Source organism: Onychomys torridus, chromosome 20 (genome assembly GCF_903995425.1).
Source record: "Onychomys torridus chromosome 20, mOncTor1.1, whole genome shotgun sequence".
Lineage (NCBI taxonomy): Eukaryota > Metazoa > Chordata > Mammalia > Rodentia > Cricetidae > Onychomys > Onychomys torridus.
This window is the reverse complement of record NC_050462.1, coordinates 22,992,106-23,019,560: the sequence shown is the minus strand read 5'-3', so window position 1 is coordinate 23,019,560 and position 27,455 is coordinate 22,992,106. Positions and strand designations below refer to the sequence as shown.

Here is a 27,455-nt window from a genome sequence, read left to right as displayed (position 1 = left end):
TAAGTCTAGCTTAAACAAAGCTCAGTTCTGTAAAATCAAAAATCTGTTTTAAATACCTTGGTTGTAATCTATAAGTTCTTTTGTATATGAGGATGGTGTCAGGACAATTAGATCTTAAAATAAGCTGAAAAACAAACCTGTTAATATAAGAAAATCTATTGTCTCAACAAAACAACCGAGTTTTCTAATTGATACTATTTTTAAACAATGGTAGCTGCATTAGAAATTTTCTTTTATTCTTCAAAGTAGATGTGATTGAAACTGCAATAGAGGAGATGCTTAGTTTTTAATAACTGACATCATTTGTCACTATGCATGAGTCAATACTTCCTTTATTATGGTGAAATTTTTGACATCGTGTGAGCTACCTGCCCTGGTTAGAATTCTTTGAGTGATGAATGTTACACATTTCTTCCCAAGACGAGGAGGAAGATGCCCTCTCCAAGCTGACCACTGTGAATGAAAAGTCAGAAAGAAGTCATGAGTACACCTACCAGTGGCTTCATACACAAGTTGGCGTTCCAGAAACAACTAGTTCCAGAGCCCAGAAATGGTGAGGTCATTTCCTTTAAATTAGATTTGTGTATTGTAAACATATCTTGAAAAGTGAAACCTGGGTTAATTGTGCTAAAACAAATAAAACTTCATAGCCAAAAGCCAATACATCACATTGCCAGAGGCTTTCATACAGTGTGGATTTAATTGTACTTTATAGTTTTCACCATACAGTGTTTAGGAAGAACTCTATTCTGTTATGCTTAAGACCAACACACAAACCATGCAGGCTCCTTGACTTCATAAAGAAAATGTGTGGTATCCAGTGTTTGTGGCTGTGTCAATATATAGATTTGTTTTAAAATTGTTTTTTTTTTTTTATAAAATTGACAGCTAAAATTTTGGTTTAAAGTTTTATGATGATAAATGTGATTTAAACTTTCACATATGAGAACCTCAGCCCATTTAACATCTTACAAAATGTGGACATCATATTAAAACAAAACTGAAAATGAAAGCCATTTGTTATTTGACATATTTATTAGGAACACAGAAAGAAAGAAAGCCATCAAAAATTCTCATGTTTTATTTTGAAGTATTCTGATTAATGAAAACAAATTGATTTCATGTACACATTATTCAGGTTGACTGAATACATAGGAACATCATCCTAAGTATTATGGCAAACACAACAAAATCTATTATTGGACTTCATTAACTAGACATGAGACATCTTTGTCAGAAGTTAAAGTGTTAATATAGATGTGGTACAGTGGAAAATATAAACAATATTTAAGGTGAATTTTATATATTTAAACATTTAATATTTTCACTTACTAGCAAGTAAAATCTGTATCTAGTACAAGAAACAAACAATTCCTCAGAATTTCTATTTTCTATTTACTGTGTATGAAAGATTTTTGTAATATACTAAAAAATCACCTTTAAATATAAAAAAAAAAAATCTCTGTGTGTGTATGCACACACGTGCATGCGGACGTGCATTTGCATTTTGGGAAGGTTCACGTATATGTGTGCAAATGCACATGTGTGTGTGTTATGTTGAAGTCAGAAATCATCTTTTGATGTCATTATTGAGGTACCCTCTGCCTTATTTTTTCTAGTAGTTCTTTAACAGTTTTATATAGTGTGTTTAATCATAATCACTCCTTCCCCAACTCTTCCCAGATCCACCACCCCTTCTCTAACCACAAAATTTTTGTCTTTTTATTTTTTTAACACAGTGTTGTTTGAGAAGTGGTCACTTGTTAGTCTGGGAATCACTGATTTAGGCTAGGTTGGCTGCCCAGCAAAGTCTATGGATCTGTTTATCACCCCCCATCCAGGCCACACAGCTCTTTGATTCTAAGCACAGACCACCATTATCTCTACAGCTCACAAAGACAAAAATCTTTCAAAAGAAAAATGTCAATATTCTGGTAAAATTAAACTTCACTGTAAACATTAGTAGGGTGCATTAAACATAGTAGAGCACTAAAATATAAAACTTAGCCTACCTCAAATAAAATGTTAAGACTGTAAAAGCTATGAGTGATGACACAGGCCTATAGTCCCAGAACTTGGAGGGGAGACCAAGGAACCAGGAGTTCAGGCTTGCCTTTGACTACATGGTGAATTTGAGTCCAGCCTGGGCTGCATGAACCCCTGTCTCAAAGAGCCAAAGGAAAATGGGGAAAAGAATAAGTAAATGTCATTAAAATACATTTAGATTTTCTATAATTTATTAACTATCATTATTAGTACTTTAAGGTTTTTGCTCATTAATGTTTATATTTTAAAAAAAGAGGTAGTATTGAAGTGTTATGTAGCAATTAATTTTTGTGAAACTTAATTTATAAATGATAGTGGAAATATGTATGTGTAATATGTGCATTTATTATACATAATGTAATTTAAAACTGTTGTCTCTATTTTATGAATGAAGACATTTGGGCATTTCTTACTATTCTTACTCTGTATTTATACTACACCTTGTTTTCCTTTTATGTCACCATGGAGCAATCACTTCTTGCCTGAGTTAGATCCAGATGTACTTCATGGTGGAAGAGTTCAACTTGTGGTAAGAAATATGTTTAAAGTTACAGAAAAATGTCATAGACACACGTACTCGATAAATAACACTTCAAAGTATGTTCATAGTATGTTTAAGCTATGAAATATTGCAACTGTATCTATTTTGGGGTGACCTCAAATGCCATGTGCTAAAATAATAACATAATTTCTAGACTTGCAATATAATGTTACAATATGACATTGTTTAAAATAATAATTTTATTTGACAGATGAAAAAATATTAACCTGTTACCATTTTTAAACAAAATTACTCTGAATGGGAAATTGCTTAATCAGATTATTTTCTTCAAAATTTTAATAGCTGAATTTGTAGATTATACTATGAGTTCCAAGATTGGAAAATCAAACCATATTAAAAGTAACATGTGATTAGCAGCTTAACCCCTCTTAGTTTTATGGAGTTCAGTGATACTCTGATAAATATTACTTGAGCTTTAAGGCCACATTCTAAGCATAGTAATAAGAGTATAGTCTAGAAAATGGAAGGCATATGCTTGTTAAATTCACTCTTCTGTAAGCTACTTGAAGAAAGACTTTGTAAATAGAGGAATGTGGCCAACATGGGATCTAGAAAAGTAGATCACATAAAAAGGAAAAATTTCAGTGTTGTTTCAAATATTTTGAAAGAGGGCATCATGACTGGTGAGTATATGGTTCTGCTGTAGTTGATGAAAGTGGATAACACCTATTCATGAATACTAAGAAATATTCCTTGCTCCGATTCTACATTGACCAAGAAAATGGATTAATATTTTGTTCTCCATGGAAAATTTCATTTCCAAAGATATTTTTCCTTGTAATAAAAAATAATATTATGGCTGTCAGAACATTTACATAGTGTTTTCTTGAACAATTTTGAAAGACTTTCCTGAATTTGAGCAATAATTGCTAAATACACACACACACACACACACACACACACACATATATATATATATATATATATATATATATATATAATTTGTGTGTATGATAAGATATGTGTAGGTAGGTAGGTAGATAGATAGATAGATAGATAGATAGATAGATAGATAGAGATAGAGAGATAGATAGAAAGGAAGGGAAAAATTCTCTGTTCCTATTTTAAATTATCACTCATTAAATATTTTCTAGTATTTTAGGAAAATTCCTCTGTGAGACTGTCATGCATATTACCTTAGAAATATTATTACATCAGACTGTTAATATTATATATATATATATATATATACATAATTATATATACATACCCACATATCTACATAATTATATGTATATGTGTGTAATTAGCTATATTTTTGCATAAATTCATTAATGGCCACTTTTAAGAGAGGAGGAAAAACATTAAAAGGCAACAAATTACTAATAATGGAGAAAAATTATTATGCATACTTTTTATAAAACTTCAATATTATAGCCTAAAGCATAATCAAAGTAATTTCTTCATATAAAGGAGCTACAAAATAATATCTCTGCCTAAATAAGGCCAAAGCATGTTACACAACTGAAAGAAATTAGAAAATATCATTTTATAATATTGTAAAATGTATGAGGAAATATAGAAAAGTATGTTGGTAATTGAATTAAATTGATAAATGAATCACATTCTTGGTTTTCCAGAGAATAGTCATATTTCACATTATTCTAGAAATATATTCAGATTTTAAAATTTGGGAATATGATGTCTATTGAATTACCCCCTTCCATGTTAGCATATCTACTGGAGAGTTCCCTTTGTTCCAGAATTACTAGGTAACCATACTGTTGAGGTTTTATGTGTAAGTTATCTGTTGTTTCTAGGACACACAATCATAGAGAAGACATCCTGCTCCTCTGCTGTTATAATCTTTCTTTCTTATATATAATTTTTATCAAAAAATATTGTCTTAGCTGGGCAGTGGTGGGACGCCTTTAATCCTAGCACTTGGGAGGCAGAAGCAGGCAGATCTCTGTGAGTTTGAGGCCAGCCTGGTCTCCAAAGCGAGTTCCAGGAAAGGCGCAAAGCTACACAGAGAAACCCTGTCTCGAAAAACCTAAAAAAAAAAAAAGGAAAGAAAAGATTTTCTTTCCTTTTACATATCAACCCTTGTTCCCCCTCCCTCCTCTTCTCCCACTCTCCCCCATCCACCCCCATCCCACCCTCACCCCCTCCTCATAGAGAGTAAGACCTCCCTTGGGTAGTCAACACAGGCTGTTCTACCATGTTGGGGCCAGACCTAGCCCCTCCTTCCTGCATCAAGGCTGACTAAGGCATTGTACCTTAGGGAATGGGATCTAAAAAGCCAGTTTGTGTATGAGTTTCCCTGAGGCTTAGGTGCAATAGTTATATTATAGATGGCATCCATTTGGGCTGAGCACACCATAATCACTGGTTTATGATCACTTGTGATTTTCTGTAGTGGTCTGTTTGCTGCAAAGTGAAGGTTTTGTTTTGTTTGTCTTGATTCAGTGTGAGAACCACACTTATCTGTGGGTATAAGGATAAGTTTTAGACTATAGGGATTATGCTAATGTGGCAATGTAATAGTAGTACTATATGATCCATGATCTTACTTGACCCAAGAAGTTCACTAGGTTTCCAGGACCAGATGTGATTTCCCTCCTGTTGAATATGCCTTAAGTCTAATTAGACAGCTCTTGGTTACCACCACGTTGTGAATGACACTCTTAAACCTGTAAGGGTATCTTGGCATGCTGGTCATGTTGTGGGTCATGCTGATAGAGAAGAGGGAAACCTCACAGAACCCCACCCCTAAGCAAATACAGACAACTAATGATTAGAGGGAGGATCAATCTTTCCCAGCGTTGATCCCACTAACTGATTATCCAATAATAACTGATCAGCCCTGAAGTCAAATACACACATGCAACATTAACAAACTCAGCAGCCTGTATTTATATATTTACATGGAAATGTATCAAACAATATAATAATGTCATATAGGTCATTGGGGAGATGGATTCCCAATTTTCTAAGGAAGCACCATATTGATTTCCAAAGTGGCTGTACAGGCTTGCATTCCCACCAGCAGTGGAGGAGAGTTCCCTTTGCTCCACATCCTCTCCAGCATAAGCTGTCTTCTGTGTTTTTGATCTTAGCCATTCTGACAGGTGTAAGGTGGTGGTATCTCAAAGCTATACCACTCTTGGGCATATACCCAAGGAATGCTCAATCATACCACAGGGTATTTGCTCAGCTATGTTCATATCAGCATTGTTTGTAATAGCCAGAACCTAGAAACAACCTAGATGCCCTTCAACTGAAGAATGGATAAAGAAAATATGGTACACATACACAATGGAGTACTACTCAGCAGAGAAAAACAAGGACATCATGAGGTTTGCAGGCAAATGGATGGATCTAGAAAAAATCATCCTGAGTGAGGTAACCCAGACTCAGAAAGACAGACATGGTATATACTCACTCATAAAAGGATACTAGATGTAAAACAAAGATGACTAGACTGCTACACAACTCCAGGGAGGCTACTGAGAAAACGGGACCCTAGGAAAGACCCAGGAAATGCACAATGACAGATAAATGGATGAGATCTACATGAACAACCTGGAAGACAGTGGGAGTAATGAAGGGCAAGGTTCAAGGGTAAGGGAGCTTAGGGGAGCAGGAGATCCCAGCTGGATCAAGAACAGAAAGGGAGAACAAGGAATAACAGACCATGATAAATGAAGACCACATGAGAACAGGAATAGGCAGAGTGCTGGAGAAGTCCCCTGAAATCCACAATGATACATCCTCTGTAGACTGCTGGCAATGGTCGAGAGAAAGCCTAATCTAACCTAGTCTGGTGATCAGATGGCCAAACACCCTACCAGTCGAGCTGGAACTCTCATCCAATAACTGATGGAAGTGGATGCAGAGATCCTCAGCCAGGCCCCAGGTGGAGCTCCAGAAGTCTAATTGGTGAAAAAGAGGAGGGATTGTATAAGAGAGAATTGTTGAGACCAAGATTGGAAAAGCACAGGAACAAATAGCCAAACAAATGGAAACACATGAATTATGAACCAAAAGCTGTGGAGCCCCCAACTGGATCAGGCCCTCTGGATAAGTGAGACAACTGAATAGCTTGAACTGTTTGGGAGGCACCCAGGGAGTGGGACCAGGACCTGGCCTTAGTGCATGAGCTGGCTGTTTGGAACCTTGGTCTTACACAGGGACACTTTGCTCAGCCTGGTAGGAGGGGACTGGACCTGCCTGTACTGAATCCACCAGGTTGATCTGAATCCCCAGGGGAGTCTTTGCCCTGGAGGAGATGGGAACGGGGTGTAGGCTGGAGAGAAGGGGGGGATGGAGGGGGAGGACAGGGGAACCCATGGCTGATATGTAAAATTAAATTAAATTATAAAGTAAAAAATCAAGTGATTGCATGACAACAAGCACGGAAACATTAACATGAATGCCCTGTTAAAGAGTTTACCTCAGACTGTGGTATAGTATAATTCTGTACACTCTCACTCATATAACATTCTGAACATCATAGTGCTGAAAAGAGACCATATGAGCAGTTGCTCGTTAGCCTGAGGGTGACTGAGAGTAAAGGGTATTCTTTGGAATAATGAAAGTTTTCTCACTTGATTGCAATGGAAGTTTATAATAATATAAACATATAATGAAGAGTAATAGAACTACAACCAAAACAAATGTTACATGTAAGATCTACTCAAGACATAACAGGGCCTGTAGCTAGGAGTCTTGCATCTCACGTGCCAGTTTGGTAGCTCATAAGAAGCAAAGGTAAGTCTTTTTTTGTCATAAACAAATTAATGGGCAAGCTAGGTGTAGGTTACCAAGGAAATGTTTGGTATTGTTTTGTGCAACTTCCTTGCAAGTTCTAATGGAAAACTTTAAAAACATGAGTCTTGAACAATGAATTTTATTTAAGATCTATGTATTTCACTACATGTAAATTATATAGAGAGCTACCTAAAACATGTAAAGTAACTTACCCACTGCCATCTAAAATGGCTCCTTACTAATTCTGCATTATTAATAAGAAAAGGAATCTGTGCAATGATAATCACCTGCTATGAAAAAAAGCATCTTCCTAATTCAGCTCTGCATAAGTGAAAGTGACATTTTTTAAGTAAAATTGATGGGACATTTGAAGTATATATGATGATTTTGCCAAATCTGCAGATTATTGAAACACTTAAAAGGAGTAGGATAAGTGTAGATCTTACAGATACAATATACAGTGAAAAAAACAATTTAGAGGAAATTGTTGAAATTCGTATTAGTTGAGAAAATAGTAAACAACTAGACAAGGACACTCAGTGAGAAGAATATCATCACTTTGATTGATTTTGTTGTATGAACCTCATATACTCCACTTACTCAAACCTAGATAGCATAGATCCTTCTCTTGATATGACCTCTTCTTCTAAGTTACAGATATAGTATATTAAATATGTACTAAACTGTTCTTGTGTAGTACATACTGCTTATGCATATAGTCAACCTTTATTTTTACAAATGGAACTATACTCTGAAACAGTGATAAAAATTATATTAGCCAATAGATCTAAAGTCTTTTGTTATCACTGTCAATTATTATGTACTGTACAAAATTATATTGCTATGGTTTTATGTGATTGGCTGTGTGGGCAGTTTTTTTTTACACCAGTATTACAATGGTTATGATGTTAGACAGTATGAATTTTCACTTCCATTATAACCTTAGAGACTAATATTGAGTGTGAAACACATTGTTAAATCCAGGTAATAAGCAGACATATATTTGTTTTTGAAGTATGATACTAAGGGACAGGAACATGGCTCAGTGTTTAAGATCATGGTTTTCTCTTGCAGAGGATCTGGGTTCAATTCCCAGAACCCACCTAGAGTCTCACCCTGTCTGTAGCTTCAGTTCCAGCAGAACCAACACCCTTTTCTGGCTCATCCTATGTCAGTATGCAAGTAATACACAGACATACATGCAGGCAAAACATACACATTGAAAAATACATAAAAAATTACGTGTATAATATTATTACGCCTTCACTTAAAAAGTACAATGCATGTAAATATTTCTTAACATCATATTGATTAGACAATTGTCCCTGTTCCTTACTAAATAATGTAAAACTTTATTGTTGATTAAGTTGTGGCAGTTGTAGGTAGATCTGACTCTAAATATTTATATAGTTCGATTTCAAATTCACATCCTTTTGGTGAGATGCAGGTGGGCTTCAGAACTGCACAGGTGGACTACACAAGGAAGTGTCCAGAAAACAAAACTTTAAAAAATTACTTTCAAAGTTACTCTTCAGTAAATAATTGATATTGAACTCCATTTAGAATATTCTTATCTGAATTGAATAAGCTTATTCTATCATTTAACATGCACCAGAACATCTACTCACATGGAGTTTATATTGTGTTAGTTGTTAGTAGTAATGTATAGATGATTTAAGCTATAGCAATGGATTCTCTACATTACATGTAAACACTGCATCATTTGACATATATGACTGGTCACCCTCAGTAGTCACCACAGTCCTGGAGCCTGTGGAGTCAAAGAAAATACTTTATATATATATTTATATATATATATATATATATATATATATATATATATATATATATATATATATATTTTTTTGCCGTGTTCAGTCTGCTTTTCAGTCACTACAGGGTGGGGGAGAACTTCATGAAAGAAAGATTCTTTTGCCTCGCTGTTACAGACGCTTAAGTCCATAGTCACTAGAGTCTGTGTTTCTGAACTATGGTAATAGCAGATGAGAGATAGAGAGAGACACAGGAAGGAGTCCAGGATAAGATAAAGTGACATACTTCTTTTAACCCGGCCCTACCTCCAATTTTTGCATCATCTCCCAATTAAGGGAACAGATTTTCAGACTCTCAATAGATTATTCTAAAAATTCTGTGAGGTCTCTTGATCCAATCACTGCAGATTGGATCTACCAGCTCAGACCAAACCTTCAGAATATAAACCTTTCCGGTAGCTACTTCATATCCCAATGATAACAAGCATGCAGCAGAAAAGACATACTTTTCTTTTACAGTTTTTCTGTTAGCTGATAGACTAGTGCTAAAGCCAATGTGTCAGATATAGAATTTAAACATTAATAACTATGAGGTATACCAGATTCACTGTCAGTCATGGTTTGAGCCTATGTGTGAAATTCTAGTTTTCTGTAGAAGGCTTCCAGGATCCCACCATTTTGTTTTCCCATGAAGTAAAACAAAAATGTTTACAAATTTAAATTTAAGATGTTAGATGACACTTATGTGAAGTCATATGTTCCTGTTAAATTGCACTTTAAAATTTGATTTTCTGTTTCATAGTTTGAATTTCAGATATGGCCCAAAGGTTTGTTTATGGAAGGCTTGAAAAGTTTGCTCATTAATTCATATGTCAATAGCTTTTGGGGACTATTCCATAGTGTATACAAATTTAAAATATGTTATACAACATAAATATGCAAAAATTTTGTAACTTTAAAATTTTGTAACTTTAAAATTATGTTTATTTGAGAAAAAACACACAAATATTTTCATTCATTTGTGAGTGAGAATGAGAAAATGGGAAAAGAAAGGAAATGAAAATGGCAAACCAGATTTGGTGTGTGCTTGTAATTTTATCACTACAGAGTTCCAGGGCAGCTAGGAAGGGAGTGGAGTTCAAAGAAGAATGGGGAGCGATAGGAGGGATAAAGAGGGATAAAGGAGGAGGAAAGGGAGACAGAAGAAGATGGAGAAATGTAAGGGTGGAGAGGAGGGGGAGGGAAGTAGAGATGGAAGAACAGGGAGGGGAGGAGGTGGAATCTAAATGTAAAGAGGCTCATTTAGATACCAATGCCTTGAGTCTGTGTAACTCATTACACAGAGATAGCTTTTAACCACAGTCATGGTTTCTGGTCTTTATTTCACCGAGTTTAAATGTTCTTCCCATCAAACATTTAGGACAATACTCTCTCATAGGAATCCAATTATGCAGTGGTTTGGGGGTAGATCCCATCCACTTAGAGGCTGTTTTGTTTTTTATAACAGCACATTCCCCACTTCACATCTTAGTCTTGATAAATTCCTAATGATACAAGACATTCTGTAGGAGAATATCCTATAAGGTAACAAGCAATTCTTTTGATGCTGACTATCAGTATAAGATAGTAATAAAAGCACAATTGTAATTTCAAATGACTGAATAATCCATTGGGTGCATAAAATATGCCTTGAAATTACTATATATATAAAACATTACCTCAACATTAGACCATTTAAAGTGCAATATTTTACACTGACAATGGTTATAATAGAAGAGTAGATATAGTCTGTGATGCAGTGGTACACAAATATGGAAAATTCATGTCAAGGATTGTTGATAGAAAATAATGCTATACCCGGTATAAATACAAATACTGTAAAAGTAATATAATATGACATCTCTAACGTTTAATTAAGTATTAAGTAAAATACTTGGTCAGTAAGTGAGGTTAAGCTGTTTATGGTTTCACCCACTGCTTCGAAGATTGATTTTCATGAAAATTACTGTACTAAAATGTTTTCTTTTGTTGTACAGACTCAAATAGCGAACCTCAATTTGAAAATCGGCTCTTATTTGCAAAAAATGCTTTGACATAGAGCATTTGTTCTGGCTGGGCAGCAATAAAGGATTGTGGTATCATTTGAAGAAGGTTGTTTGACAGAGTCTGTTTGTTTATTTGGGGTAATGTGAGATGCATTCAGAAAACGCCATATTTTGTTTCATGATTGTATACATTCTCTCCCGTTGCTTCCAGGCAAGACTTGTAAGCAGAGAAGACACGGATTTAGACCTTTCTTCCATGACCAGTGGAAGTGCTTTGTCTGTGCACAGAGAAAAAAAAAGCCAGGCACGCAGAGACTCATCGGGATCCTCAAGTAAGCTATGGTTTCCTTCAGAATTGATTTAGAAATCACAGATGAATTGACCAAAGCTAATGCCAGCATGCATTCTTTCACAGATAGGAGCTAGGGTGCCACCAGTGCTACCCACAAATGTACCTTTGCCCTCTCTTCTTCCTTTACATGTCTTCTTTGATATGGACCAAATTAAATGATTTCCAAAACTCACAGCATCAGTACTTCTTTAATTAGATTATGTAAATCAAGGCTCCTCACTCATCCACTCTCTTGATCATGTTGGATGCTTTGATCTTTTTTTCTAAAGATGCTAAGGATAACCTTTAAAACTTGAATTTGTATATTAAACCAGAGCATTTAGGCCTTTGTCATTATTAAATGGTTTAAAGAAAGCTGTGTCTTAAAGAAAACATTTTCAAATGTAGCAGAACTTTACACGATAAAGTATTAAATGAACATGATTTTTAAAAGTACCTTAATTTGAAAGATATCATTCTGATTATGTTTGTCACAGGTGACTTCATAGTCATGCCTACCTAATATGTTTATTATCTCTCAATTTTAATTTAGGGATGGAACAGCCTGCTTTACAGATACAAAAAATTATTTGAACAAAAATATATAGCAGGTTTAAACTCTCAAAAAAGTAAACATGAAAAAATATCTGCATCTTGCGGCATTTTGTATTAATAAACCCTGTTTTTCTAAGTTTTCATTTAATTTGTTTCCTAGACCATTTGAAATGACCTGTAATATGTAAAAATTGCTTCAATTCATATTTTATTTTTAATTTTCCAAACACAAGTGAAATTCAAGTCCACACATAAGTTCATATAGCATCATCCTTATTTATTTTGAAAGCTTCAATACTCTTTGATCTTATATTTATACAAAATTAATATTCCATTGAATGTAAAAAAAAATCAATAATACAATTAGCACTTTTCAGATAAAATCAAATGTGAAAATGCTCCTGGAGCCATTAGTTTTTGTCCAGGGACTTGGGTCAGTAGATTATAAGAATTTAAATCCCTTTATGCATGTAACTTAACTATGATAAATGTTGGTTTACTTTTATAATAATTACTTCAATATATCTAATTTGCACATATTCCCAGGAGTACAAGATTTTACAATTCTTGTATTTTTATTACTTTACAGAATCCTGTTATTTTCTCTGTATGGATTCATCAATATTTTATGTTTACAGATATAAAGAAAATTACTTATCTTATATAAATTTCTGGGTTCTTGCTAGAATATGCTGGTTACATCAATTTCAGCTGTGGCATACATATATATGAATAATGCAACCCATATTATGCCTTGGATATCAATTTCAATCACTATAGGTAAAAAATGAACAATCTACAATAAAATACAAAAAGCACAATACTGTTTTCTCACTGTACAGCGTATCAAAACTTGTCTTCAGGACTGGTGTTTAGTTTATTGGTAGAGAGCTTGCTTGGCAAGCACAGCCTAAGTCTGATCCCCAGAACTGAAAAAAGAAAAAGAAAAAGAAAGAAGGAAAGAACACTAACAAGAAACTTTGTTCATCATATGCCATCAGATAGTTAAAACTTAAATGGCTCAATAAATCAGCAACTATGCTGTAACACACAGCTTTGTGTTTCATATGCATGACATTGAACCATGTTATGGAATATATAAGATCATTAAATAAAACTTATGAATTCCTTTCTTTTATTTAGATTATTCTTATACTTACCTTTGTATTATTTATAATTTTTAGTGAGGTGGTATAAATGTGTTGTTAACACACCTGAGTACCCCTACTTCCTTTCATCCTTCCCAATGCCTGCAGACTCCCTCCTCCACCTAATACAACCTGTAACACAATAAAATAATACTATTCCCACAGAATGAAATTCCAATTTAGTTGATGATAGATGACTGTATTGAAAACACTAACAGTCTTTAAATAAGCTTAGCAAGTGAAATTGTAAGATAAGTCAATTTAGAAAAGGATTACATTAAATATCCAAATGATTGAGTAAAACACTTAGTCATTGTAATTATTCATCTACTGCTACATCTGTACACTATCATTGTAAACACTGTGAGTGCTGACGTCAACCATAACCTATTCCCTCCAAATTAGACTACAGTACTACTTTTCTGTAGAATTGCTGTTAGAGTCAAATAGAATGCATTTAGAATAAAATCAGGTCAAAATAAGTGATGAGTGTTTTTATAATCACAACCTAGGTATGGCAGCTGAGATCTCAAGTGCAGAGGTAAATAGGCTAATTGGTTCTTCATGTATAAGGACTTTCCTCTTAGTAACTTGACCAAAAATAATTGGTTTAGCCTTTTAGTCTATAGAGATCCTTTAACCTTCAAAGATTTTACACACTGTGCTTTCATGGCCTTGGGCCAACTGCTTATAGCTTTGAAAGTTCTTTTTCCTTGAGCTTTCTCTCCCTCTCAAAACTTGTCACCCTGTTAAAGCTAAAGCATTTCCTTTTACTTTGAAAGCCAAATCTAGAGAGTAGTTTATGAGCCACAGCTGTGAAATGCCCTAGGATCTGGGAGCCTTTGGGCTCCTCTACATACTATCCTCCACTGTTTCCATAATAGTGTAACATGTATCCCTCATAATTCGATAAATTCTGGCTTAACATCTCAGGTCCTACTATCAGAGACTAGTCATACGACTGTGGAAAAATTAACTTCTAAGGATAAGTTTAGTATCTGTAAAATGGGGCAAGAATGTTTCTTTCACAGGGTGTTAGGAATAAATCAGTAAAATGTGTAAATCGGATAACATATTACTTAGCATATTGTAAAGTCTTAAACAAAAGGCTCTGCTGTTTTCTTCCTTTGTTGTGTCTTATTGCATAACTGTAAAATGAACCAACAGCAGAACTGCCTTTATTTTGTGTGTTTTTTAACTATGCCAGCTGTCACAAGCAATTGTACCTTGGCACAGAGAATTTCTTATCTTTTGTCCCTTTTCTTTCCGTCTTTACTTTTCATTAAAAGAAGCCAAGATTACCATCACTATCTAGATTTCTGAACCATTATAAAGTTCGCAAAGGAAGATTGGAGGTTTCTTTGTTATTCAAAACTTGTATGTCAAGTGAGTTTCTTATTTAAATAACGTTTATGCAAAATATTTTATTAATTATTTTGGCTTTATCTTTTTCTCATTTAATACCTATTACCTACTATGCATCACAATAACAACTTTACTGTAAAAGCAACTTATAGCTTTGAAAATTACTTTTATTGCTGGGGGTGGTGGCGCACGGTTTTAATCGCAGCACTGGGGAGGCAGAGGCAGGCAGATCTCTGTGAGTTGGAGGCCAGCCTGGTCTACAGAGTGAATGTGAGGAAAGTCAAGGTTACACAGAGAAACCCTCTTTAAAAAGAAACAAAAGAAAACAATTACTTTTTTATCTTTATACTTCATGATAATTTTTCTTTGACAGCTAATATAAATAAAATTGAAGAATTTAGCAAATTAGATTCCATCCCCACAGAAAAGAGAAAGCAGCTACTTGAATCCTCCAATTCATAACTTAGTTGATAAACAGTAGAACATAAAAATTTCCAGCCATTTATTGAATGCTTACTCTCTCTTCATACTTAACATGGCAACTTCTGATCACCACTGTGCTTTCTTGATAGCTTTCATTTTTACAATTAGCAAAAAATTGGATATCCACAATGGCTCAGTAATAGTGAATAATAAACCCCAAGTCATGTCCTCATTTGGATACATAGAAACTTCTCATGACATGTTAACCCTTTTGTTGAATATGGAAGTATGTATTGTTCAGAAGTGATTCAATTAATGTAGTGTTGAGAGCAGAATGCCTCTCATAAGCAGTATGCTTCATTTGTACTGAGTGGCATTTGGGAAATAGGTAGGAAAGAGAGTATATGACATTTTCTTCTTCCACTGGAGGCAGGGTATGGTGATTAAGGAAGCTAAAAGGTTTGATAGAAATTCAACAACTAGTGTCTAAGAGTTATCTGCCATGCTCAAATCCTTACCTTTATAAGCATTCATGAGGACAGTCTGTCAGTATATGAAGGATTTCATTCCAGGTGGGTTTTTCAAATAACCCTATCATGAGACACAAATTTCCATAGTTCCAACTTATATTGAAGTCAGTCTATTAATTGTCCATTCAAAAGGGAATGTAGAGTTCACTTTGGTGTTCAGTATATCACACAAGGAAGAGTTCAGGGCAAGATCACACTGTCTATCCATCATGGAGTTTTTGTTCTATAGAAATATTTGCTATGGATTCGGGCTCCTGATTTGGTCCTGTAACTCATAACTCAGGGAAGTTTATCACAGGGCACACCCTACACTCTGGTCAGGAACTCCAAAGCCTCATTGTCCTGCAATGCCTCTCTAAAAACCTTTCCATGAGTAAGCTGAGCATGGATTTCATTTTAAAAGAGAAATGCTTTGAGAAACATCCTTATTACAAATCATATTGTGAGGATGCATTTGTTGGTAACTGGTAATAACTTGATAATAAACATAAGTTCATAAATTCATGTGTTAAATTATTACTTTCTGAATAGAATAAAATTTTTCATTATAATAGTATATATAAAGAACATTTGTATAAAGAGTAAATTAGGCACAGGTTTCCCTTTACAAAAGACCACAGTTTGGACTGTATTAAACATTAATATTTTATTCATAGTACTTTAAAAATGAAATTGAAAAAAGCTATATCACTAAACAAAGATGTATTGATCATCAAGTATAAATCAGTGAATATTATGTGTTATAAGTATAATTTCACATTAAATTAAATACCTAAATTGTGATATTTTAAAAATATTAGGCCTTATGATCATATATATCTACCACAGTAGAGACTATGATTTTGAAATATAGACTAGAGCTCCAATTTGCTTTCAAAACTAAGAAAATCTCAAAGGAATTTCAAAATAGCATTATTTGTTGTGTGAAATACCTTTTTTTCTCTCTGAAAGCATTGATAATGAATCTCATCTGATGCAAAGATGTGGTAATGTTCCCAAGTGTTCTATTCTTTATAGTTCAAGAATTGACACACGTAGCTTTCGGGTGGCTCTTCAACAGTGAGGATGCTCAATGAGGTGAGGTTGAGTGTTTTTCAAAAGAGTCCACCAAGCATAGCGGTCATTCTCTCTGAGCAATAATCCTCAATGTCTAATTTTCATAAGATATCATCTGAGTAGATGTAGTAATTACCACTAAAAGTATTCTGAATGGACTACTGGTATAGGGGTCACCTGGTTCCTTCAAACTTAGAAGGAACCTTGACACCTAAATATGACTGCCATTATAGAATAGCACCTGTTTAAAAGTCACCTAAAACAATTTTGAATGCAGAGAATGTACAGCAGGTCATACTTTATTGTATCCCACCAGCCAAAATAATAACACACCTCATCTTGCTGTTAAAACCACAGTTACATGATATTTTATTTCATATTCCTGGTTAATTAATTAGCTAAATGTGTAAGTTTACATTTTAAAATGTCAGTAGATCAGTAACAGATAGATAGATGTATAATAGATGATACATACACATATGCATCATACATGCATATATACATACTTACATAGGATAAGATAGATGATACCACTCACAAAGGTATGTGCAAAGGAACTTCACCTTCTAATTCTTGTTCCATGACTAACGTTTAGCTGTAAGTTGATTTGTAAACGTTTCAAATACTATGGTTTCTTTGGTGGACTTACTTGCCCATTTTGTCATCTTATTTTCAAATCTTATTTGCCTGTTCCTAACATATCTTTATATATATATATATATATATATATATATATATATATATATATATATATATATATATATATATCCTTTAAATATATGCTACTATCAAAGTTTCAAGATCTCCAACTAGCATTTGACTGTATCGACAGTTATTTTATTTTCTATAGGTCCCTTACATTCTATAACTTACATTTATAAATAATTATTTCTTTACTAAATATTATAATCTTCTTATACTTAGGTTAATTAACTGTTATTTTTCGATGTCCAGACATATTTTAATTATATTTAATCATGTGCAGCTTGCATATTTTCATATTGACTGAAACTATATTTTTAAAAGAATAAATTGATATTCTTATGGTTGTCCCCTAAATGATTAGAATTTTACTTATGTTTGGAACTTATAAAAAGTAAATATAAAGAAATTAATGAAGGAAATAATTAAAAAAGAAAACCCATGAAGTTACATAATTCTAGACTAATTTCTTCAGATATTATTTTAAAGATTATGTCATGAAGGAATCTCTTATTTTTACTAGGTTCCTGGGAGACATTATTCTTTTTGTTTGTTTGTTTGTTTGTTTGTTTGTTTGTTTGTTTTTCAAGGCAGGGTTTTCTCTGTATAACTTTGCGCCTTTCCTGAAACTCACTTGGTAGCCCAGGCTGGCCTCGAACTCACAAAAATCCTCCTGCCTCTGCCTCCCAAGTGCTGGGATTAAAGGTGTGTGCCACCATTGCCCGGCTGAGACACTATTCTTAATGTTATTTAAGTATATGTTTATGCTTGATGGCCATAACCACAAATATATCTTAGGATTCATTGAACAACATTAAAAGTTTTGGTAGTATAAATCTTTCAAGACTCTGAGCAGTAAATGGGAAGTCAGTGCAATAAACATAAAAATACAGAAGTCTAAAAATATCATTTAATGAAATGATTTCAAATTTTAAAAATTATGTTGAAGGTATAAGATAGGTAGATGATAGATGATAGGTAGGTAGGTAGATAGGTAGGTAGGGTAGGTAGGTAGATAGATGCATGCATGCATGTACACATACATATATAGATACATAGATGAATGTTTTACTGTGCTCACACTGATAACTTTTCTTCATTTTTAGTTTTATATGCCTTTTTTTAAGATATGGAATGATCCTTCCCTTTCATGCTTTTACAAGCAGATATGTGCCTCACAATTATACTTTTATGAGTATTCTCTCTGTAATTAAAGCCATGCTTTATTAGTGAATATAATGCATGATGTCTTTTTTAAGACAAACTCTAGTCAGCTGGGCAGCAGTAGCAGATACCTTTAATCCCAGCACTCGGGGAGGAGAGGCAGGTGGCTCTCTGAGTTTAAAGCCAGGCTTGTCTATAGAGCAAACTCCAAGACAGCCAGGGCTACACAGAGAAACCTTGCCTTGGAAAGAACAAAAAACAAAAACAGAGAAAAAAGGAAGGAAGGAAGAAGGAAGGAAGGAAGGAAGGAAGGAAGGAAGGAAGGAAGGAAGGAAGGGAGGGAGGGAGGAAGGAAAAAGAAAGACAACTCCAGTCATATAAAGCTAAATTTTGATTCTGTGACTATCATTGTACTTTGAGCAATCAATACCTTACCACATTGCCTATGTTTTCCAATTTGCAACTGGGTGATCTATATTTTGCAGAGTTGTGATAATGGGAGCTTCAAGTAACAGCTTGAGATGGTAGATTCCTGCTCTCTCCTATTCCTTTACTACGATGTTTATAGCAACAGCATGAGGGAATTTGAATTGACAAACTGAAGAGCAAATGGATAATAAAAGCATATGGAAAAACATGAAATATTCTTTTAGCAGATTGATAATAAAATGTTATTTTAATAGTAAATTCAACCTTAATATCAAATATATATGTAATATTATATATAACAATAAAATTATATATAATAATATGTAATATATGTAATATATAATAATATATATTAGTGCTTCTAATAAATGGCAAAAGTACAGCTGACTATGTTCTGCCTACAAATCTGCTAAAACAATTATTGATGTTCACAGTTTGTAAAAACAGTAAAACTTCATTATAGAACATGTTCAGTTGACTTGCATACTGTCGATGAAAAGCATTTGAATTAAATCCCTCCTAGAAAAAGTATTTTCCCCAGATTTAAACATAAGCTCAGGTATTATAAATATTTGTGAGCACTGTTGGTGAGATGGCTCAATAGGTAAAGACGCCTGCCACCAGGACTGAGTACCTGAGTATAAGACTCACAACTACAAGGTAGAGTGAGAGAACCAAGTTGTCCTCAGACCTCCATGGGAGTGCTGTTGCAGGCACATGTTCCCGTTCCCCATAGGAAATAAATAAATAAGTGTAAGCACATTTTAAAAATGTTTTTGACTGAAAAGATAAACTTCTATTCTGTACAATAAAATCTGAGATCATTATTCCTGTTTTTTATTTTATAGTAATGTAAGTATAGTAAAAATGCTACTTTTTGTGACACCACAAAGAACTCTTACTGTTATATTTTGGTCTCTGCCAGTGTAAGTCCTTTAACTTTAAGGCTTATTTTCATTATATTTGTGTGCACACACATGCACTCACACATGCAGTACACAGTGTTCTTGGAGAGATCAAAAGTTAACTTGTGAGAGTTGATTCTTACCTTCCACCATGTGTGTCTGGATGAACTCAGGTCAGTACACTTGGAAGCAAATACCTTTACCTGCTTTCACCAACTGACCCATGTTACTAGTCTAAGGCTCCTTCTTTATTCTTGTTTTAAAAGGTGTGGGGTGGGAGGAGGTAGGAGGTCTATTTTTGTTGTTATTGTTTGTTTGTTTTTGTTTTCTGTCTAAAGTTATTGGGCCGGGACTTTAAAAATACAAACTTGTTAAATCTTGATATTTTATCTCTGAAATACTTGACAATTAATTGAACAAATATATTGCCATTGACATTCCAGCTCTTAGAATAGTCCACTCACCAAAACTGTAAATTAAAATTAATTGTTATCACACCAAAGCCATGCTTATATGGTTAGTAGACTGTTCTGATAAAAATAATATTTAAAGTTGTCTTATTATAAGAAAAGAGACAAAGAATAAATTGTTATTGCCTTAATATCTTTGAAGCAGTTGATACTATCCAAGATCTGAGACAGTTTAAGGAAATAGTGAGCAATGATTATAAGCACAGTTAAATATAACAGTTATTAGTAACCCCAGAGTAACATTTTCAGGTCTGAAACTGTAGCTAGTTTAAACATAGATTGACACAATCCAAAGAAAGACAGACTTCATCTGCCCTTATGTGAAAGTAATAATTTAACATGTCAGCTGCATTTATTCCTCATAGATAAAAAAAATAAAATTTTTGAGGACAAAATCCATGCATGCTCTATTGATAATAGATTAAAGCATAATGTTTCTAACTATAATATTTTAGTTCTTATTCATTTCTCTCATGACAACTTTCTTCTTAAATAAATTATTTTACTCTTATTCTTTTCTATTATTATTATTGTTGCTTTCAAACCAATTTCTTACACTGGTTAATGTGGTACAAAAATAAATGAGTATGGTCAAATGTGAAATGCATTTGTCAAATGAATGATTCTGAAGTGCAATAATATAATAAATCCTCAGGCTAGCCATGTTTATTGTTGCCAAATGTCTCTCTGCTAAGAACTAATAAGCATGAAAAGGGATAATGAAAGTTTCCATGAAAAGTTTTTGGGAAACCTCTCCACAAGTCTTCACTATCTGAGAATGTGGAAATAAGTATTCGTTTTATACAAGTTCCATATGAGGACACTAAAGATGAAATTTGGAGAGTAGAGTCACATGGGAAACCACCACAGTATAACAGCTCCTGATATTACTTGGTTCACAGAAAGAAACAGACAAGTAATTTCATTGAATAACAGTAATAGGACAGTGTCTACCACAGGAGGCATAAGCACACACACATGATGAATGAATGTGTGAACTAAAGCAATGTTTTAAATTGAAGCTAGTGAAGACAGCAAGTGAACTTGAAAATCCAATTAAGTTCTAAAAGTTCACATTTTAAAGGATTCCACAAGCATTTTAGGAATTACTTAAAATGCATAATTTTGCTACAAATTTGCTTTGACAAAGTTAACATGAGGCAAAGAAGAGAGAAGATAATTAAATGTGTTAATACAGTGTTATACCTGAGCTAGGTAGCATCAAGTGAATACATATGTCAAGCTAAGATACAAAATATGCATTTAGTTATTTACCCTATGTAAGACACAGTTTCATAGTTACAGATACTTGTGGATGCTTCAATGTTAATATATGAAACAGAATATAATTCTGAAAAGATTTTTTTTGAAAGTGATTGGAGAGTTTTATAAATAGACTTATCCCAAATCAGCATAAAAATTTGTGACATGCATGGTCTGACTTATAAAATTCCATTAAGAACAACAATATGTAAGAGATTGTGAGTGATAGAAGTTGCTTGTTGTTTATTAAATCTCACTCTTTGAATAATAAGATGTACTTTTGATTACCTGGTTAATATATTAGTTTAAAAATCCAATAATTATCTAATATGAAATCGAGAAATCTTAAAACCACAATAATCAAGGTTATGCAAAATAATTTCCAATGGAAAGAAGGGTTTTGGGTAACTTGGAGCCACATAAGAGATTGATAATCTACTTCTGAAGCAAATCCTATAGCATTTTATTGCCCAAATCTAATCACCAAAGATAAAATCCTCCAGGAGGCAAAAAGATCAGTATTGAGCAGTAATAACCAAAAGGTACATATAGAAGCAAAACAAGACATTAGCACTGCATGTTTGCTGCATGTGCTAGCCATCCTTGTGTGTCCAGAAGACAGCTACAAAGAGCGATATAGGATCATTCCACGGTCACATGCTAAAAGTAGTAAAACCTGGAAAACAGTGCCTACTGTAAAGCAGGCTAAAAGATTCTAAGTCGAATATACATGACAGTTATTCTAGTGGTTCTAACTGGATAAAATACAAAATATTCTATACAATGAACTCCCCTCACTGATTCATTTTAATTTCTAGGTGTATTTTTTTCAAAATCAATATGCTTTGTCAATGCTAAATATTTGTATTATGCATGTTGATATTTTAAAAACTCACTTCCAAAAAAAAAAGTAAAAAGCAAATATAGACATTTTATTTATCCTAATGCTGATTACAAACACTGTGGATATTTTAGTGATTATCTGTGATACCCAACCTATCATTTTTTTGTCTCTTACATAGTAAGAGAATAAATATAAACCAGACATGGTGCTGCATGCTTTTAAGGCCAGCACTCAGGAGGCAGAGGCAGGTGGATCTCCAAGAGTGGTAAGGCTTGCCTTGTCTACATAATGAGTTCCCCAGGCCAGTCAAGGCTACACAATTAGACTCTTTCTCAAAAGGAAAATAAGAAGAATAAACATAATTTTCACTCTTCAATCACAATTTTGAGCATCGGAAGAAAAATCTGTTAATAATTTATAACCTATAGAAACTTTTTTTCTCGAAACAAAATATAAAATCTCAGGAACAAGCAAAATAACATTGAGGAACTCTGTACATGGCGTAAATAACCTGTGCATCATTTATTTATATTCTTCATATTTGATTTTAAATTTATCTACCTGCACTTCATTCAGAATCAAACATAGCAGACATGTTTAAGAATGTTGTTACTTGAATTCTGTCTTACCAGCCCTGCTTCTAACTTGACCAATGTTACTAATTCATCACACTTAAATCAATGTAAATGCTTTGCTGCTAAAAATTTGTTCTGGTCACTTTCATTAAATTTTTTTTCTCCATGCTTTACTTATGCTGTATCTGCTGTTAAGTAATACAATATGGGAAGGCCTTTGCAAAGGTTTTATATCCAGACATAAAGTGTTGGGTATATTGATGAAAATCCAATGACGTATTACTATACATCATGAGATTTCTATTTTGACCCGTTTAACAGGTTTTTTTATACATACCAGGAGAGTCATTCAAAGCATTTTACATATTAAATTACTTATCAAAACACTGTGTATATAGACCTTGGCATTAGTTAGGAACCAAGGATTAAATCTTTAAAAAAAAAAAAAAAATTTAGGACCAGAACAAATCTTGAGCAAAACATAGATCTTGTAGCAAAGAAGTGGCTTGGTAGGAAACATAGCACACTCATGAGGACACATTTCCAGCACAAATGTGAGAGGCCAGTTGACTGATTTCTATAAGTGCCTGCAAATACGTAGCAGATTATTGTCAAAATAAATAAAACCCATAACAATAATGATGCAGAAAGTACTGCTAAAATCCCTTTGGTCATATTTTTTTCTGTTCCTGGAGCTCTCTTCAGTATGGTATGTCAAACTCCACTATCAATGTTTTGAAGCAAGAACCTTTTTCTCTTTTATTTTCATGTGGGTAAGTAATTTTCAAACGATTATACATTGACCGCATTAAATTGCTTTTTATTTCTGTGTTTCATTCTTAGAGTAATCACGGGATGAAGTAATGACTTTGTTATGAGTGCCAATATGTGATTCCTTCACAAATGCATTTTACTCCTCTATTTGTTTCCAATGTATCTAGTGATTTGAGAGTTTATACGATAACAAAGACTCTCACTAATGTAATGAGAAAATAAGCCATATAGATTACTGCTTAAACTGTTCATTTACACATAGCAAGATAATAAACTCAGGCACTTAATCACACCTAAACTATTGTCTTAGAAAAACTCTGGGATCACTACAGTATTGCTCATTTTTAAGAATAATTCCCTAGTTGTCAATTCACTAACAGCATACTTCACAATTGCTGTGAAGTTGTCCCGCAATGTTTTTAAAATTGTAGTTATTATTTCCTGAATGAACTACACTAGAAAAGGGAAAATATATAAACAGCCTTTATAAATGTAGGAGCAAAGTGAGGATAAGTACAAGAAGATTTGAAGACTTATCAGCAGATCCAAAACAATGGCAAGAGAGCAGAATTAGTTAAACCAATAGACCAGATGATAAATGTTTAGTAAGAGAATCCTCCAGATTGGAGACACACTTGTAACTAGAGCTTTTTAATTCATTTTGACCTAATGTTAAAATAATTGCTCTAGAAGTATGTAAAGTTATCTAAAATATTTCAATGATGTGGACATAAAATGCTTCTCCAATTAGATGCTCGTTGGCAGTTTGGTTTAAAATTTTATTAAGGGCAAAGTATTTGAATGATAGACATTGTAGATAGCTTCATGAAGAGTACTATTAACCAATAGTGAACTATGTTATTGATTTCGTTTTAAAGCTCCTACTTATTTCTACCTACTACTTTGAATAATGCTTGCAACAACTTGATTTAGCTCTCTGTATCTGAGCAGCACTTTTGGCTAGATGTTAGTGAAAATAACCTACTAGTTTTTTATTAGTCTCATATTTTAATATAAATATATTATTCCTTAGATTCCTTGCACTTCCACACCCAGCCCTAGTCATATATGTGTGTGTATGTATATATATAGATATATATCCTCATAAAATCCTGCCTTTTGTTCAGAGAGTTTTTAACTGCTAGAGTGTAGCAATTGCTTGCTCTGACTGCCTTTTAAGAAGTGTGAAGTAGACATTCCATTCAGTTATCTGGGGAAAAATTAAATTAGAGCTTTTCCAATATATCCCAGTGAGGAAGAGGCTGTGCTGTAGGCATGCTCCCCTGGCACCCTTTTGGCCACTGGTTTACCATCTGGGAAATCTCTGCTTCATGTCTGGATCATCCCTGTGGCTTGAATGCATTCTCCTCCTCTGCAGTCTCCCCCACAGGGCTTGACTAAGGCAGGATGGATCTGGCCACCTGTGGAAGCCCGCTTCAGCTGTCATTTCCCTCCCTGATTAGTGTCTCTGCTGAGACTGCATTCAAGGAGTGCCAGCTGAGAAGTCTCAACTCCTGAACTGTGTTCTCTCTCCAGCAGTCCTTGGCACTTAGGTGATAATCTCTTTATGTCCCAAACACCCTTTCCTGAAACAATGGGTTTTAGTCCCTGCACACACACACTTTTCAGAAATACTCTGTTTTGTAGACTATCAGTAAAATAGTCTCACTTGCCGACGTTCATTAATGTCTTTGAATTTGTTTTGTCACAGTATTAACCCTAGAAACTAAAGTGCAATACTCTAATTATGAGAATATTTTTAAGTATGAAATAAGTTTTTGAAGTTCATACTGTCATAGCAAATTTAAATCATAAAATACTGTTACCTTTGTGATAATTCTTCTAAAATATTTTTAAATGTATTTAAATTTTCATCAGAATACATCATCCTAATTAAAAATATAGCAGGTTGGGAGTTTGTTTTGTCTATCTAAACTTATTTAAACACGAAAGCATCACAATGGAGGATCATGTGGTTTGAACCTTTGCCTCAAGCCAGTATTGAGGAAGCCCTGGAATGTGTCTTTCGGCTGCTTTTACAGTGATTTCCCCACAAACACAGCCCTGGCGCTTAATCCCCAGGAGATTTGAAGCAGATGAGCACAAGTTTCTAATAGTATTCTTGATATGGCCGCTTTGGATCTTGCTGAACAAAACATGCTTTGTCCATTTGCCCATTTCTGTGACCATTCGTTTTCATCGATAGCAGTTGCTGTTGCTTCTCCATAAGTAATCTCTAACTTGATCCAGATAAACAAACTTTCACCCAGCTCCATTTGTATAGCACCTGGGCACAGAATATCCTCACAGTTTGCTGTCATTGCAATACAGTTGAAAAGATACTCCCCACCCAACACGGAAGGCATGTGTAACCACTTATACAATCCAGGTTGTTGACAACCACTGTGCAGTGTTTGTGTCTGTCTTTGTGTATGTTCTGGTAGACTGGATCCTATGAAGATTATTAATTTCTAGGTTTAATGTACTTTCTATTGTACCAAAAAGTCTTTATTATGAAGAAATAATTCAATAACTCAATTTTAAGGACAATTTTAGCATATGCATTATTTTATAAAATAGAAACCACTAACTATTAACTTTGCATAGTGTTGTAACATTGAACCTATGGCTAGAAAAAAACAAAGAAGCCTGTGTGGAAAAAAGGAAACAGTGACATCTATTACCTGTGTTACAGTTTTCCTTTTATTTAACCTATATGCAATTTATGTCAATTTTTTTCATATATCATTTGTATACAATAATTCAACAAATGTATTTGTATATGCTCAGAAATTATAAAGTTTTCAAGTGCATGTTGCTGATTTAGGACTACTTCTTATTCTAAAGTATGATTTGATGGGATCATGTTAAGAGAAAGTATATTTAATATCACTGTCTAGGTTGTTCAAGCAAGAGAATACTTGCACCAATGATAACAAATACAAGACCGTCCCTTAAAGAGCGCATATCATTCCGTGACAATCCTGTTCGACTCAGCGGCGGATGGGGAAGTGGTAAAAAGAAGGCAAAAACCTCCACCTGATCCTTCCAGCTTCCGAGTCCCAAACACAAGGCCCACAACTTATTTACATATATGGATCTCTGCTCCTGTAATGAGTTGGAAACAATGTTTTAGAATGATGTATTTAATGTCTTACTACAATATTTCATAAACTTGTTTTCTGGGTCAGTTATCGACTTCTCATTCATCGCTAGAGTTTGCAGTTCCTCTTGTGTTTTTATGGAATGGCCTTACCCAAGAAAATGCTTGAGATACTGCAGGGCAATTTGTACATACACTTTCTTCTTTGGTTTATATGCTATGACGCATATCCTCAAGATTATTCTTTTTACTATTTTAATGTAATATGTAAAGGAATATAAATATATTGATGTTGATTAGAGAAACATTAGTGAATAATTACTACATTATAAGTTTGAATGTACCAAATTATATTTCTTAGATATCCTATATGGCAATTTAAAATAGATAGCAAAAATCACCATTTTTATTTTTATTTTGAAGCTTCTTAGAGAATTTTGGTAAAATATATATGTACTGTTTAAGTTAAAATGAAATACAAATTTAAATAATTATCAACATATTAATTTGGAAGGTTATCTGTAATGTTTCGTTTAAGTGTATTTTATTCTTGTTTATATCGGGTAAATGTGAGTTGTGTTCTTTAAGATTATTTAATTCATTCACACACTCAGTCACTTTAAACATTTTTAAAGTACCTTTAAATTGCCATTTTAAAGGTTGTTTGTTTTTTTTTTTTT

General features: G+C 33.7%; 1 protein-coding gene across 6 annotated transcripts in view; it reads left to right on the top strand.

Moving 5' to 3' along the window:
- Lrriq1 (leucine rich repeats and IQ motif containing 1) overlaps nucleotides 1-27,455 on the top strand; it is a 191,788-nt gene that overhangs the window by 163,350 nt on the left and 983 nt on the right. For 4 of the 6 annotated variants that reach the window (XM_036170073.1, XM_036170071.1, XM_036170069.1 and 1 more), the window contains exons 25-28: nucleotides 421-553; nucleotides 2,515-2,575; nucleotides 11,350-11,470; nucleotides 26,573-27,171. In XM_036170073.1, the coding sequence (XP_036025966.1) occupies nucleotides 421-553; nucleotides 2,515-2,575; nucleotides 11,350-11,470; nucleotides 26,573-26,715 (458 nt within the window). In that variant the 3' untranslated portion in view covers nucleotides 26,716-27,171. Of the gene's footprint in view, nucleotides 1-420; nucleotides 554-2,514; nucleotides 2,576-11,349; nucleotides 11,471-12,613; nucleotides 12,941-26,572; nucleotides 27,172-27,455 lie in introns of those variants that run through there. The other 2 variants (XM_036170068.1, XM_036170070.1) reach the window with 2 other exon arrangements.